This window comes from Lonchura striata, chromosome 19 (genome assembly GCF_050655825.1).
Source record: "Lonchura striata isolate lonStrDom1 chromosome 19, ASM5065582v1, whole genome shotgun sequence".
Lineage (NCBI taxonomy): Eukaryota > Metazoa > Chordata > Aves > Passeriformes > Estrildidae > Lonchura > Lonchura striata.
In genome coordinates this window covers 3,408,441-3,420,874 of record NC_140721.1, presented here as the reverse complement: position 1 = coordinate 3,420,874, position 12,434 = coordinate 3,408,441, and the positions used below count along the sequence as shown (strand labels likewise).

At 44.6% G+C, this 12,434-nt stretch overlaps 1 protein-coding gene across 5 annotated transcripts in view; it reads left to right on the top strand.

Moving 5' to 3' along the window:
• VPS53 (VPS53 subunit of GARP complex) overlaps nt 1-12,434 on the top strand; it is a 63,318-nt gene that overhangs the window by 35,210 nt on the left and 15,674 nt on the right. For all 5 annotated transcript variants that reach the window (XR_014949544.1, XR_014949543.1, XM_021524902.3 and 2 more), the window contains 4 exons: nt 3,308-3,550; nt 4,986-5,133; nt 5,977-6,059; nt 9,410-9,488. Coding sequence is in view for 3 of the 5 variants with exons in the window: in XM_021524902.3 (XP_021380577.3) it covers nt 3,308-3,550; nt 4,986-5,133; nt 5,977-6,059; nt 9,410-9,488 (553 nt within the window). In the remaining 2 variants the exon portion in view is untranslated. The remainder of the gene's footprint in view (nt 1-3,307; nt 3,551-4,985; nt 5,134-5,976; nt 6,060-9,409; nt 9,489-12,434) is intronic.

The window sequence follows — 12,434 nt, the reverse complement described above, 5'->3', positions numbered from 1 at the left end:
GCTTAGATCATTAATTGTATGTTTGAGCTCTGAATAGTGAGAGCAATAGTTTGGTTCATCATTGCCTTAAATCTGTGGCAGAAAAAAGCCTGGACTTTTTCTGCCAAGAAATTGTTTCCATACCCATTTAAAGAAACACAGTGCCAAAATCTGCAGCAGTTTTAGAGGAGACACCTGAAAGAAGGAGTTTAAAGATGCTGCTCTCCACCCTCAGCTGCAGAGTAAATATCACATTTCTGACCAGCAAAGCAGATTTGATTCCTGCCCCTTTGGGATGTGCATCTTTAGCTCTCCTTCATGGTCAGCTGGAGCAGCAGGAGCACACAGACATGATCTGAGCTGTTGTGCTGGAGAGGAGGAAGAGCTCTGTCAGCTCTGCAGGGCTGAGAGTGTGCAGAGTCCTCCTTAAATCTGCTCAAAGGCACGTCTGAGTCGAGAGTGCTTGGAAAACATCACTTTGTGCTGTGTGTTTGCAGCCTCATCAGCAGAGGGGCTTCCAAAATCCCCAGTGCATGGAAACTGCTCTGCAGTGCTCCAGGTGTGTCAGTGCCACTGCTCTGTCCACAGCCCTGGGCAGTTTCCTGAGCACCCTCTTCTTCTCTCCTGCTGCTCGTGAGTTCTTGGTTCTTCTCCCGATTGCCAGAGGTGCAGAACAACCCTGAATAGGTTGAGTGAAAGGAAAAAAACAAAAGAAGAGGAATGCAGGAATGAAAAGGAGCAGAATAGAATTCCCTTTATGTGATTTCATTTCATTCTTTCTCTTGGTTCGATTTGGCAAGTTCTCACTCCCAATAAATATGCTACTGTTAGGAAATACCACATCTGCACCACCAGAGAATTTTCTTGGAGCTTTTCCGCAGAGTCTGTGGAGAAAATGCTCATTTTCTGTAGCTCTCCTGCCTTCTGCATGTTTCATCTCCCAGCAGCTTTTTCTGCCAGACTCTCTCTGCTCCCATTGTACCACACGAAGATTTGTGGCCTTGGTATCATATTTGAGCTAGCTGAGACTCATGTGAAAGTTTGCCATCAACCAAGGTGTGATTTAATGATGTATTAGTTCTTTTAGTGCACAATACCCTGATGTTTTGCTTGCACCAGTGCCATTCTGAAACAGGAGCAGTCCCATAGCCTGGTTGGATGGGCAGCTATATCCAGGTTGGGACCAGAACAAGCGTGAAGCCCCAGCACTGCTCTCCCAGCTCTTCTGAACAGCTGCATTTTCTCCTGCATCCCAGTTGACAAGACCTTGGGGGAGCAGGAAAATGCAGATCCATTTCACTTTGCCTCGGAGAAGAGGAGAACATGTGGGCTAAGCATAAAGAAACAAAAGCCATTGACATTCCTGACCGTGTCTTGAGACTGAGAGAAGGCAAAAAAAAAATCAAGTGACTGGTGACTGCTAAGAAAGCTCCACTTTGTTGCCCAGCTGGAGCCCAGCACAGATGCAGAGGTGGAGATGCAGCTGTTGAATTTGACAAGGAGTGAGCCACGTCCTCTTTCCTGGAGAAGCTGCAGGAATCTGCAGGCTGCAGCACGTGTGAGCCCTCCTGCAGCAGCCATCTGTTTGGCTCTGCTACAGCTACAGAGGGAGGTCAATTCTGCTTCTCTGTGGCCCAACACAATCAATGCTTCAATTGCTGCTGCCAGCCTGGGGATTTATCACATCACTGGAGCAGCCTGATGTTTTTACAGTGCTTGTAACACAGCTGAGGAGCTGGGAGTGTGGAATCAGAGCTCGAGCAATAGGCATGGAAAAAGGGGCTCCTTGTCTTTGCAACAGTCTGGCTAAAGCTGACCAGTGTTGCTCCATGACTGAGAGTCCTGATATTCCAAGCACAGTTCTGGAGATAAGTTTGGCCTAGCAGATCACCTGTCATGAGGCAACAACCTCTGAGTTTATCAGGGAAGAGATGTGGGTTCTCTGAATTATCTGACTTATGGGTTCTCTGATTCTCTGAATTCTCTGATTTGTGGGTTCTCTGAATTCCCTAATTTATGGGTTCTCTGATTCTGACTTCTCTGACTTGTGAGTACTCTGAATTCTATGACTTGTGGGTTCTCTGATTCTCTGACTTTTGGGTTCTCTGATTCTCTGAATTCTCTGACTTGTGGGTTCTCTGATTCTCTGGCATCGGGGGTTTTCTCTTTCACAAAAGGGAAAGCAAAATGGGGTAGAAGCTGGGGGAAAGTTGTTGTTGGTAGGTTTTCCCCCTTTCACTGGTAAAGGTGAGAATGTGCTGCAGAGTCTCAGCCATTCTCCTGAGGATTTGGCTTTCTCCTTAGGAGCCCTGGATCGTGGCACAGCCCTCAAAGGTGTAGGTTGTGCCATGGGAAGGGGAGAGCTGTGAGAAAACCAGATTCAAACTAGGAATATAAAATACAGGAACTCCTTCTGGTCAGCAGAGTACCTCTCATCTGAAAGGCCTATTTCCCAAAATCCAAGCTTCCTTGAGGAAGGCTGTGTGTGTGTGAGTGTGCCTGGGGGAGGAGGTTTATTGCTGGAATGCATCTGGCAAAGGTTATTCCGTGGAGCTGAGCTGGGCTTGGTGTCCAACACGGATGTGCTGTCTCTGGAGGAGTAGGACCAGAGGAACTCCCCAAGATCAGAAGATTCTCTGGTCCTGTGTTGATGGCTCTGGCCCTCTGCCATGCTCAAAAGCCTTTTTGTCCTGGTGAAACGATGGAGTGAAGTTTATTGTTGCCTAAAGACTGAAATATTTGAGTAAGGACCAGGCTGTAATGAATCACTGGAGACAATAAGAGGGCTTTTTGTGCTTTTAAAAAGAGTCTAAGTAGGAAGTGCACTTTGTGCTCATGCTAAATAAAACTTCTTTAAAGGATGTGTGAAGTTGTGCAAAACCAGGTGGTATCCAAATGGGACCAAGAAATGGCAAATGGCACACACCATTTTGAGCACATCCCTTCAAAATCCACATTCCCTGAGGTCTGCTGGGATGGGAAGCCTGACTGTTCCTTTTCCTGGTGCCAGGAATGAAACTTGAGCGCAGGCTTAATGCACTTGCATCAAATGTTGCTGAACAGAGTCCTGGCAGACCTGGGAGCTTTTATGTGTGGCTGGAGAACAGATTTGAAGCTGCCACTAAAACTCCTGAGCACAAAAGGTTTGGGCTGTGGAATTGTGTGAGCTTTGTGCTGGGAGATAAGAAAGGGCTGGGAATACCCAGCTGCTAAACCTGAACTTGCTGGTGTCACAAGAGACAGGGCATCTCATTCTAAGAATTATTCCCTCTTTTCACTCCCAGTTCCTCCCTCAACAAACTCAAATGTGTTTTGTTGCCCACACCAGGAATCTGGGAGAGCTGATTGACAGGTTTGTGGCTGACTTCAAGGCTCAGGGTCCCCCCAAGCCCAACGTGGATGAAGGAGGAGCTGTGCTGCCCAGCTGTGCTGACCTCTTTGTGTACTACAAGAAGTGCATGGTGCAGTGCTCCCAGCTCAGCACTGGGGAGCCCATGATAGCCCTGACCACCATCTTCCAGAAATACCTGCGGGAATACGCCTGGAAAATCCTCTCTGGAAACCTGCCCAAGTGAGTTTGGCACCCCCAGTGCTGCAGACATGCCGCTGCACTGAGGAGCCGATGATTTGTAAAGATAATTGAGAAATATATCCTTGTGAACACTCATTTCCCTGTCAGACACCCCAGGTAGCAGCAGGATCACTCCATTTACTTCATGGTTTTCTCCAAAGTTCAGTTTTTTGCACAGAGAAAAAAGCAGGAGGGCAAATGAGCAGTCACACATTGTTTTTTCTTTTAAGGGCCTCTGGAGAATAGCTTCATGTTTGGCTTTGATTAACAGTCAGATTTGCAGTTTCTTGAAGTTCCTTTTGAAATGCCAGCCCAAGTCTCTTCAGAGAGGCCTGGCTTTCAGAATTGCTGCTTGGGTAACCAGCTCATACTGGGATTCTCAGCTGCCTTAGCCCAACATCATCTATATGGTAATTTATAATGAAGGTGGCTTATTTCTGAGATGCTGAAGTGCTTCCCTGTACCTCCCTCTGCTCTGGAACATTTTATCTCTGTATAAATAAGATCTGTAGATGTAAATCCAGTGAAAGGAAATCATAATGAGTTTGCACCAGTATGGATCAGTGTACAGGCTAAAGGTGCTCCTGAGATGTTGCCAAACTCCACTGCAGGTAATTTTATTTGCCATTTAACATCTTCAGTTTGTTTCCTTTGTAAACCTGGGAGCAGCAGAATGACTTTCTGAAACCAGTAAAATCTTTCACAGATGGAAGGGGAGAGGGTTCCATCCAGACAAGTGGAAAGATAAATTTAATGTGTGTTCTCCATCAGACCTCAGTTGCATTCTTTATCCACTTTTTTTCAGTGCTCCATTTTTGCTGTCCAAGATAAATATCACTGTCCTATTTTTTTTAATGGATTTGGATTATAAAGAGTTGAGAGGTAGGGAATTTCCTGCCTCTAAACTGCTCTGAGTCTTTCTTTGTTGATACATGAATGTTGCTCACTGGAAGACAGTAGAGGGGGAGGCACATCTTCTATAATTTACTTTGTTGATACCATCAGCTTTTAAAACAGGTTGCCAAAGTCTCAAATGCATGTGGACAGCTGTTTAGTGCTGCAGAGATAAATATGACAAGTTTCCTGATAGTTCTGAGATTCTTCTGTAATCTTTAATTAGATTTTGGATAACTGGCAGTGAAGGTGAAGCTACCTGGGGAAGACTGTGTTCCACTTGCATCCTAATCTATTTTCTTGTCAATGAGTGAGTTGTCCTTTGCTTGAAGATCTGGTACAAAGCTCTTTGTAAAAGAAATTCCTTCACCAAAATAGCAGTTGTGGGTTTGATGCCCTGTATTGCACAGGGTGTTGGGTTGTGCTCATAAAGCCTTTTTATGGCATTAAAATCCAGCATTAATTTTGCACCTTGAGTGTCTGTACTCTCAAAAACCTCACAGGTTTTATCTGGTTTGTTTGTTTGTTTGTTTTCCCCCAGGACAACCAGCAGCAGTGGTGGGCTCACCATCACAAGTTTGCTGAAAGAAAAGGAAGGCTCTGAAGTGGCAAAGTTTACTTTAGAAGAACTTTGCCTCATTTGCAGCATCCTGAGCACTGCAGAATATTGTCTGGCCACCACCCAGCAGGTGAGTTTTCATGAGGAGGCACCAGCCCCTCTTCTGTGTTACTGTGGAGACTGGGACAGCCAAAAGTACTAAAAAATCCATTGATTATTGAGCTTTACATTATTCATTCTGTATTTCAAAGAAAGAAAAGTATTGATTTTCTGAGAAAAGTAATTTGCTTGTAATCCTGCTTTGCAGCATCACTTTTGGGTTCAATCCTTTTCTACTTGTTACATAATTTGTTTTGGACTTGGGACCAAATTTTTTTTTTTAAGATTCTCGGTTCATGATCTCTCCTTCATAAAAAAAAAAGCACAACAATAATTCAAAATACTTTTGGGAAAATGCTTGCATGAAATATTGGGGCAATGTGGAGTGGAGAGAGGAGGAATTTATGCTGATGTGATTTGCAGCCACGCCGCTCGTTACATTCAGGTGCTTCCAAAATGCCATGGGTCAGGAATGAGCTGTGATGTTTGGCTGTATCCAGGCCTCTCCACCACTAGGTCTGGCAATCCTCCTCCTCCTCTGCAGTTTGGGCACAGGCAGAGTGTTGAGAAACATCTTTATTAGCAGGACAGATGCCACAGTGTTAAGCTAGTAGCATGTCATACTAGAGTTACATATTTGACCTTGGAGATTTAATTCTTTGAGGACATGGAGCCACCATGGGCCATCCTGGCAAATCAACAGGTCTGGGATGCCAAGAAGGAAAGATTTCCAGTGTCACTAGATGAATTTTGGATATAATTTGGTCACAGATTAAGTTTGAAGAAGCTGACCTTTCCAGGGCATAATTTTTCAAGAACGATAATTTTGAGTTAGAAACCTGATCTCCCTGTTGCTTGTTTTGTTTCCCAACAGTTGGAAGAGAAGCTGAAAGAAAAAGTGGATACAAGCCTAATGGAGAGAATCAACCTGACAGGAGAGATGGACACTTTCAGCATGTATGTCCTGCACATGCCTCCCCCCAAAATGTGTCAAACATCCCCTTTTGTCAGCCAGATGGTGCTGGAGTAAAAACAATCCTGAGATCCCGGTGTCACAGGATCCACCCAGATCCACAGCCTGGGCACATTCCCTGCTCAGGGAATGGTATCCTCTGGCTGCTCCAAGAGCAGCACTAGCACAGGCTTTAGCTGCTCCCCATGGTCCAAGCCAAAGGAGCAAGAGCACTGGAAAAGGGAAAGGAAATAGTGAGTTTCCATTTGAAACATCATTTGCATCTTGGCAGCTCGGCGAGGTGGCTGTTACATTTCAAGAAAGGAAGCTATTTCAGAACATTCCTTCCTGCTTTAACTTCCCCCTGTTAATCAGCAGCCTTGTCAGTATGATCAAACCCCATTTCAGATGACATAAAAGACTGAACCAATCTTATATTTGGGGATTATAATTGAGAGAAGATTATCATTCATTAAAATAACTTTTCATGTAGCGGTGCTAAAAATATTTTGCTCTAACATCCTTTCCTCTCCACCCCTGACAGACAGATTGAATGTATTTTTTGAGACAAGAAAATTGAGGCAAAAGTTGTTTTGCCTCTTATCAGACAAAAGAATATCTTGGCAAGACTGGGAAAATAATCCCTGTCACCAGCTCCTCCTCTCCCTAAAACAAAGATTCAGCCCAGATTGCAGTAAGATAATTTTTTAGAAGACTTCCTTCCTGTGATTCCTCCTCTCCTGCTGCAGTGGACAGGATCCCACTGAATCTCCATCCAGCTCTTTCACATGGTCCCAGGCTCCATTCCAGGCTGCAGAGACTCCCTTCCCTTCAGGCTCTTCTCAGACCTTTTTAAGAGTGAATCCCAGCCTGAAATTCAGGGTTGCTGTGTGCACTCAGCCAAAGCAAGCAAGGTAGCAGGGAATGAGAAATCAAATGTGCCATAAGATGGGGTTTTCTCAGCACAGACGAGTTGGGGGTGAGTTTTGCCAGCAGGAACCAGCAACCTCAAGTGGCTGCTGGATTTCCACAGTGGCTGCCTCACGAGGTGGTGGGTCCCAGACAGCCAATGTGAAGTGTTCTGTAAGTTGTTTAATGTATAGCTCACGTTTGCTGCTTTGGACAGGTTTAAAGTCCAACTGACAGGGCTGATATATCTTGTAACAAAGGCTTTTAATTGGCTTTCATTCTGTTCCAGCTGAGGGCTTTGTCCAGCCTTCTGTCAGTGTAAGTCAGAGCTATAAACCTCGCTGGCGTTAGCTCGTTCAACATCAAACAAGTGGTTTCTTCTGGGATCTGATGTCTTGTTAGGCAGTCATAAAATAAGTGATAAAACGCTGTTTCTGCACCCTGGAAAGTGTTTCTTCTATCAGAGAAAGGAGAGTGCAGAACCACCCTAAATGTGTAGAAAAGGAGGGGTTTATCCATGGAGTGGCAAAGCAGTTCCTTTAGGAAAGTGGGAGAAATTATGAGAACTTCTTGATGTTCAACAAAAGAAAAATGACTGTAATGTAAATCCAGCAATCCATCTTTTCCCTGTTGATCTGTTTTGTGAAATTATGGGCAGCATTCAGAGAATCCCTGAAGTGCTGGGCTCACTGCAGTTGCTGCACTGTTTCTTTGTGGCCTTTATGAGCTTCCTGATCCATCCCTTCTGTGCATGTCAGGGACTGTGTGAGGAGTCACCCACTGCTGCCTGGGGTGAGGATTTGGGGTGAACCTGTCTCCAAACCCTCTCAGCATGTCGTATCCTTTGTGTTCCCAGCACAATTCCTGCTGCAGCACCATTCTGAAATGCAGACAAATGGATTTCTCTCCCTGTTCTGTGGCTTTCAGGTGAGAGCCTGCACTTGGTGACCCAGCTTCTGGCAGACTCCTGAGCATGGACACACAAGTGCTGGGGTCACTTTCCATCACTCAGAGCTTTGTGTTGCTCTTCGATGCTGAAGCACAGCTCTTCCCTGCAGGGCTGGTTATTTCAGTCTGCCTCCCTTGGCCTGGTGCAATCCCCCAGGGAGGGGATTCTGTAGTGCCCAGCACAAGCAGAGGCACCAGCAGAAACAGTCGTGGGCTTTTTTTATCCCAATGCAAGCTTTAGATGGTGTAACTTGAAGCCTGTAGTTGCTTCATCTCACATACTGATTTTTCCAACTAATTTTGGATGAGTTTGCCTTTACAAACAAATTAATTGCTTTGAAGGAAGTCTTTTAATTTGCATCCTGTTGCAGACTTTATGTGCTGCAGCTGTAGGAAAGGGAATGAAGGGTGTAACACCATAGCTCAGTGAGAAGGTGGACACTTACAAATATTTTGAACAGTGAACCCCAGAGTAGTATCCAAAACTTCACAGAGACAATGAGGAGGAGGAAAGGTGGTTTGAGGAAGCATTGCTCAGGTTTCTCACAGTCCTGTGATTCTCATCTGGGCTACCATCATGAGAAAGAACAAAAGTAAAATCCACTTCTTACAAATATAATCCTGAGGTTGTAAACACGCGTCTGTGGCAGATTTAAAGTTGACACTGTTTTTAAAAACTGTGCTTAGTGAAACAGAATCAGTGCTTGCTCCTAGCAGAAGCTGTCTGCAGTGGGAGTGCTGGTCCTGTGCCCCTGAGGGGTCTGAGCTGCTGCAGGCAGAGTTTCTTGGCTGTTGTTTTAGGATCAGCTGCACCTCTATGCACATCATAGTATGATGGCCTTAAATATGTCTCTAAGCAATATCATGCTGTTAAAAAAAAATAAAGGGGGGAGAGGGAGGGAAATGTGTTTGACTAATGTGTCCTTCAGTCTGGTATATGTCTCAGGAACTCAAACAATGGATGGCAGCAGTCCTAGACATAGTGTAAATAAGACATCTGCCTTCATCTTCACACATGGGAGACACAGAACTCATGCAGATGTCATTTTTAAAATCCTCTGTGCAAGTTCCTGTGAGCAGTAGAATATTGGCTGTGAATAAATGGAGAGATGATAAAATGTTGGTGTTACACAGACTGGATTAAATGTGAAGCTGAATCCCAGTCTGGGCTTTATACTTGGGGATTTCTCCTCTTCATCTGCCACCTTTGATTCCCAACCCCTTATTTGTGTTTAAACAGAGAAAGGTCAATTGTAAAAACATCCTGTCGCCCCTGGAGCCCATTTTAAACCATTGTGCAGCTCCCTGCAGCATTTCCCAGCTCCTCCTCAGCACAAGTTGTAGCTGTGTGCATTCCCATCACAGTGCTGCTGTCAGCCAGTGGAGGATTTTCCTCCTCTCACAGTCAAACACTCCAGCTCTGGCACTCTTTTACTCAGTGTGATTCTAAAACTCATGCTTGATTCTTTTTTCTTTTTTTTTTTTCCCTCTTTTGCAGTGTGATCTCCAACAGCATCCAGCTGTTGGTGCAGGACCTGGATGCAGCCTGTGACCCTGCCCTGACTGCTATGAGCAAGGTAGGGGTGGATTTTCAGAAGAGGTCACCTTTAGATCCATGTGGAGTTCTTGTCTGCTTTGATTGCTTCATTTCACTACTGATACATTCTTTTAGGCTGATTTTTTTCCCTTACTTTTTCGAGCAGCAATTGCTGTATTTATAAGTACAACCCTCACTCCAAGCCCTCTTATTATTCAGATTAGAGCTTTCAGGCTTTTTGCACCACATTAAAACCTACAGACAATGAAATACATTTACTAAGTACTCATGGCTTTCTCTTTCCACTCCCAATGCCAGTGAGAGCATTTAAAATTTGGAAAAACTTTTGTCAGCATGAAATTTCAAATACACCTTCACGTTTGTTCTCCCCTTTGTCTTCTTTGGCAGGGAGTTTTACCAGCCTGCTTGTTTGGGGCTCTTAACTGGAGGTGCTCAAATGGAGGTGATGTGGAATTGAGATTGAGCCTTATTGCTTCTGTGATCCTCTCAAGGACATATGGAGCCATTCCTGGAGAGGCCCCTATGCCTGCAAGCTTAAGGATTTTGTTGCAGTTACACTGCTGGCTTTTATATGTTTGAAATGCAGAGCTGTGTTTCCTTGCCAAAGTATTGTGAAAACCCAGACTTGCTTTAGACAGAGGTGAAGACAACAAAAGTGGATTGAACTATATTTTTTTCCTTTTAATTAGAAATATTAAACATAAAGCCCCATTTTTGTAGGATCAACACACTGTCTGGCTGCCATGAATTTTAATAGCTTTCTGCTTTATGATATATTCCAGCTGTAAGCAGCCCCACCACCCCCAGCTAATATTTGAAGTAGAATGCAGCTGGTAATAGAGCTTGTGCAGGTTCCAAATGGAAAGAGGATTTTTTTGCCCAGTCAAATAACACCACTAGGAAGGGCTTGGCACTTCAGGTGTTGCCTATGTGCTGTGGCAGCCCCTCAGATCTCCTGAACCTACAGAGTGCAGTAATATTTAAATCACTTTGCTCTCACTGTTTATACCCAAGTAAACCACAACCTTGAGAAAGCAGCAGCTGGTAGGCCATTTATTTTTGTCTTTGGAACACTGGTAAAATGCAGCACATGTGATGAGACTGATGATATATAAACAAGTTTAAGTGTTATGAAATTAGCTAAATAAATACTTGTCACTTGTGCAAGTCTGATGCAAATACACTCCACTATTTGCATCAGACAGAGTTGCTTTTATGTGATTTTTATTAGACCTGGATTTTGGTGCAAGAGGTTTTTTTCCTTCACCTTCCTCCTCCCTTCCCTTCAGGGCTGGGTTATTACTCTGGCACTTCAATAAGAAATGCATGTAATTATTTAAACACAAAGGTAGTATTTGGCAATGTAAAATTTCAGCCTATATTAAAGAAATAAAGATTGTGTGGCTGATCCATTCCAATTTTGCTCTCTCAAGATCCATACTCCATTAGGGCTCTTCCTTTGTTTAGCTTTTTTCATTTACTTCACTCTGGTATCCTCCAGGATTGAACATTCCCAGTCCTTTGTTGGAGTCTGGCTTTGGGTTTTTTTTTTTTTTTTTTCCTTTGCAAAAATGTTCAGGAACTATAGAGGTAAATTATGAAATGCTTAAACCTCTCAATCCACTTTGGCTGCAGGCCACGTTGAGAGATTTAACACAGAAAACAGCATCAGGAATATTGCTTTCAGCTGGGAATGCTGCTTGGTTTCCATTATTCTTTACTTAATGTGTTCTGAAGAAAATGGTAAATGCTGAGAAGGCCCCATGTTACAAAATTTGTAGGTGATAATCCTTACTCAGACTTTACAGCAGGTGTAGGATGATTAAATGTGACTGTAGGACAGGGAGCTGGGATGTGGGTGGGAGGAGAATTTGCCCTAAACCCCCTGTTGTGATATTCTGGATAACTAAGAGCTGTTAATGTGTTTGTACTGATCTGTAGCAGGCACTCACATTGCCTGGTGTGCTTCCTTTTTAATTTCTGGGATGAGGGAGCTGCTAATCTGCACGGGATATTTTCGCCCCAATTAAGTTTATGGATTGCACTGGCTAAGGCTTGATTTACATGCTGAATTAAGCATCGATTTAGATGTAAAACTGTGGCTGGAAGTAGGGCTGGGGGACATTTTAGTGCCTCACATCGACCTCTTGCTGGCTTTTTACATTTTCCTAAAACCTTTTGGCCCAGCTGCAATTCCCAGTGTCCTCACAGCCGAGTGGACAAAGCAGGGCTTTAATCATTTCTCCACTCCACAAACAGAAAAATCCCTGAGAGCAGAGCAATCAGAGCTGCCAGTGCTAATTAAAAGCCCTCAGAGAGTGTCTGAACCCTGGAACATGTGCAGAGAGTGACAGGGCAGAGCCCAGCTCGTGTCCCCAAGTACAGCAGCACTCCCTGCTCCCCTCCCTGCCCCTCCTGCAGGTGCCCAGGCTAGATGGAGCCTGCAAGGAGAAGCTGGCAGGGGGATGCTGCTGGCAACAGGGAGAGTTGGAGGTTCTTTCATCCTCTGCTCAATCCCAAAGCAGCCCCTTTGCTGCAGGGCTGGGCACAGGGAGGGACCTGGTGGCTCTTTGGGGACACAGCACCGTGCCACTCTTGAGCCCCTGCCCTTCCCAGGAGGCAGCACAGCTCTTGTGGAGTGCCAGCCCAGATCTTTCTCTTTCCTCCTGCCTGCTTTAAACCCTGTGTTTTGTTGTGAGAACATACTGTAAATGCAGGTGAACCCAGTGTGAAGAAATGCTGATGTCTGACCCCAGTTCAGAAGGCTGAATGATTTCTTTATTATAACTATACTACAATACATTAATATACTATTTAAAGGAGATACTAAAACTACAAACCTACTTTTTCTAACTACCATATCTAACTCGCAACTCATGACCCTCTCTCGAGCCCAGCCCCAGGTGGGTTGGATTGGCCACCAGGCTCAAACAATCCTCACCAGAATCCAACCAAGCCATCACCC